Raw genomic sequence first — 2,281 nt, forward strand, 5'->3', positions numbered from 1 at the left:
GATGTTTGTGTGCAGCTTGTTTCTGTGTATTTTACTGAGAGTGAGAGATCGATCTATATATCCAGCCATAAATTTAAAAAACACCATGCACTGATACACAAACACTGTGTTTATATTCTCAAACATTAATTTTGTTCACACAACAAAAATGTACAATACTTAATCTCTGCATGTGCAAAGTTCAGTGTAGGAAGGCAGGCTTTTCATATTGTATGCTGATTATTGAGGGATGAAGAGACACAGTCAGCTAGACTTTTGTACTGTAACACACTGACTTTTATGTACTGCTTTGTGTGTGTGTGTGTGTGTGTGTGTGTGTGTGTGTGTGTGTGTGTGTGTGTGTGAGAGAGAGAGAGACCCCCTCAGATCTTGATTTCGGTGCGAAAGGTCTGTGCGTGCTCATGCTTGGATGGGTGTCTACGGGCCTTGACTGTTAGCGTTCCCTCAGCTCCTAATGATGATGTCACAGAGGTGGGGTCCACGTCCTCTGGCAGCTGACACTTGTGGGTGAAGGTGTTCATCACTGTACCGTCCACTGCCAGCTGTTGAAGAGAGAGTAGACATATTTTATGTTATTTTAAAAAAGATTTCCAGATGACAGTAAACAGCGTTGACCAAAGAAAACCATTTCCAAATAGACATAACAGAGAATTCAGCTTTGATTCTTTTTTTCTGATTCACACAGAATTTGACCAGAGATTTTCAAATACAGCCATGAGTAAAATATTTACTATAAGTGAATTGAACTTGCCCACCTTTTCTGCACGCACTTCGATCTGGTTGTTGGAGGTGGTGACAATGACATCCTCAGGCGAGAAATCTTGGACATCCACTGTGAACTGGTACGTGTCCCCAAGTGTCTTGATTTTCCCTGCTGTCCCTGATCGACCTTGAAAGACAACAAAGATATATTTAGGTTTCATCTGTGCTTAATGGTAGTTACTCTTCCTTGGGTGCACCTAACCTAGAGAGATGTGAACACCAGAAGAAAGTATTTCCACTCCAGCCAATTGTACTTCAATACGGCTAGTTTTCCTTGACCATGGGACCTGTCCATGGAAAACTCTTGCTCCGAGTCCTTTCATGTGGTCAAGAAAAACCAAGGCACAATCACTGTCACACACTGTTCAATGTGTTGTCTAGTCTATGGCATACTGGCATTCCTGGTCCAAACATCCTGGCATTAGGATCTAGATGACCTACTGTAACGTGTGCGTCACCAAATTGGAGATGAGCATTCCAGTGTGTGCTGGACTTTTACTTTACATATTTTTGCCCGGTTGCCAGGCAACAGTCCGTACTGTCCTCTCCTAGGCGTCATCACAGTAATTTTTTGAGTGTGAGGTCACTGAGCTGGCAGTGTATCCAGCATTCCCTGGCATGTGCGTGGACGCCTCCCTCACCCCTCCCAGCCTGTCCCCCAGTCACCCCTCCCCTTTTTCATGGACGCATTCGGGATACCAATCACAGCACCAAAATACCCTGCTCTGCCCAACTGTTATGACTACCCCCCCCCCCCCCCCCCGCCTCCCCCCTTACCCCGAGAAGTGCCGAGAAGCAGCACAGTCAAACATAATGGGAACACATGCACTCGTGCACTGTTCGACAGGCATATATACATATCTATGACCACAGACAGGCAGGCAGGCACACGCGCGCACACACACACACACACACACACACACACATACACACACACACACACACACATTATATGTGGTATCCTAAGTCACATCCACTTCCACTTCCATGTTCATGTTCTTTATACACACATACAGTAACTTTGTGGATGTACACAGTTATTCAATCATCAGAACGCACACCGTGAGCACACATAAACACCCCTACACAGGTTGGTTCTAAATGTGTAATGTGTACATGTGATGTTGGTCCGCAATTGGTGTCAACTCACTGGGAAATCCCAAGGCATCTCCTACGGGGCGCATGAATGAGCCAAAATCCTCTGCAAAGAGCCCCCTGCTTTTCTCCATGTATGGGTTGGTGGAGGATGAGGAGGAAGACGAAGAGGTCTGGTGGAAACTGCGCTCCGATCGGTAGGCAGAGGAGTTGGTCCCACTCATTGATGGCTAAGTCTACTGGAGAGGTAGGGCAAAGTATCCTCTTTTACAAGGAGAGAGAGAAAGAATGAGAGAGAAAGAAAGAAAGGGAGGAAACCTCTTGAGTGTTTGTTCTCTGGCCCAATCCACTCAGTTTACAACAAGGGGAAATGTGGATGATGAACAGATCCAGATGAAGTATGAATTTCACTTCTTCCTTTTCT

At 45.6% G+C, this 2,281-nt stretch overlaps 1 protein-coding gene across 1 annotated transcript; it reads right to left on the reverse strand.

The window, feature by feature from the left end:
- Nucleotides 1-362: 362 nt before the first annotated feature.
- Nucleotides 363-2,081, reverse strand: hspb7 (heat shock protein family, member 7 (cardiovascular); the record flags this gene model as incomplete). Its single annotated transcript, XM_080535408.1, has 3 exons — nucleotides 363-542; nucleotides 756-889; nucleotides 1,913-2,081. 3 exons carry the CDS (start codon nucleotides 2,079-2,081, stop codon nucleotides 363-365), a joined length of 483 nt encoding a protein of 160 aa, XP_080391534.1.
- Between the last annotated feature and the right edge of the window lie 200 nt (nucleotides 2,082-2,281).

This window comes from Nansenia antarctica, assembly GCF_963989245.1.
Source record: "Nansenia antarctica genome assembly, chromosome: 6".
NCBI classification, from domain to species: Eukaryota; Metazoa; Chordata; class Actinopteri; order Argentiniformes; family Microstomatidae; genus Nansenia; species Nansenia antarctica.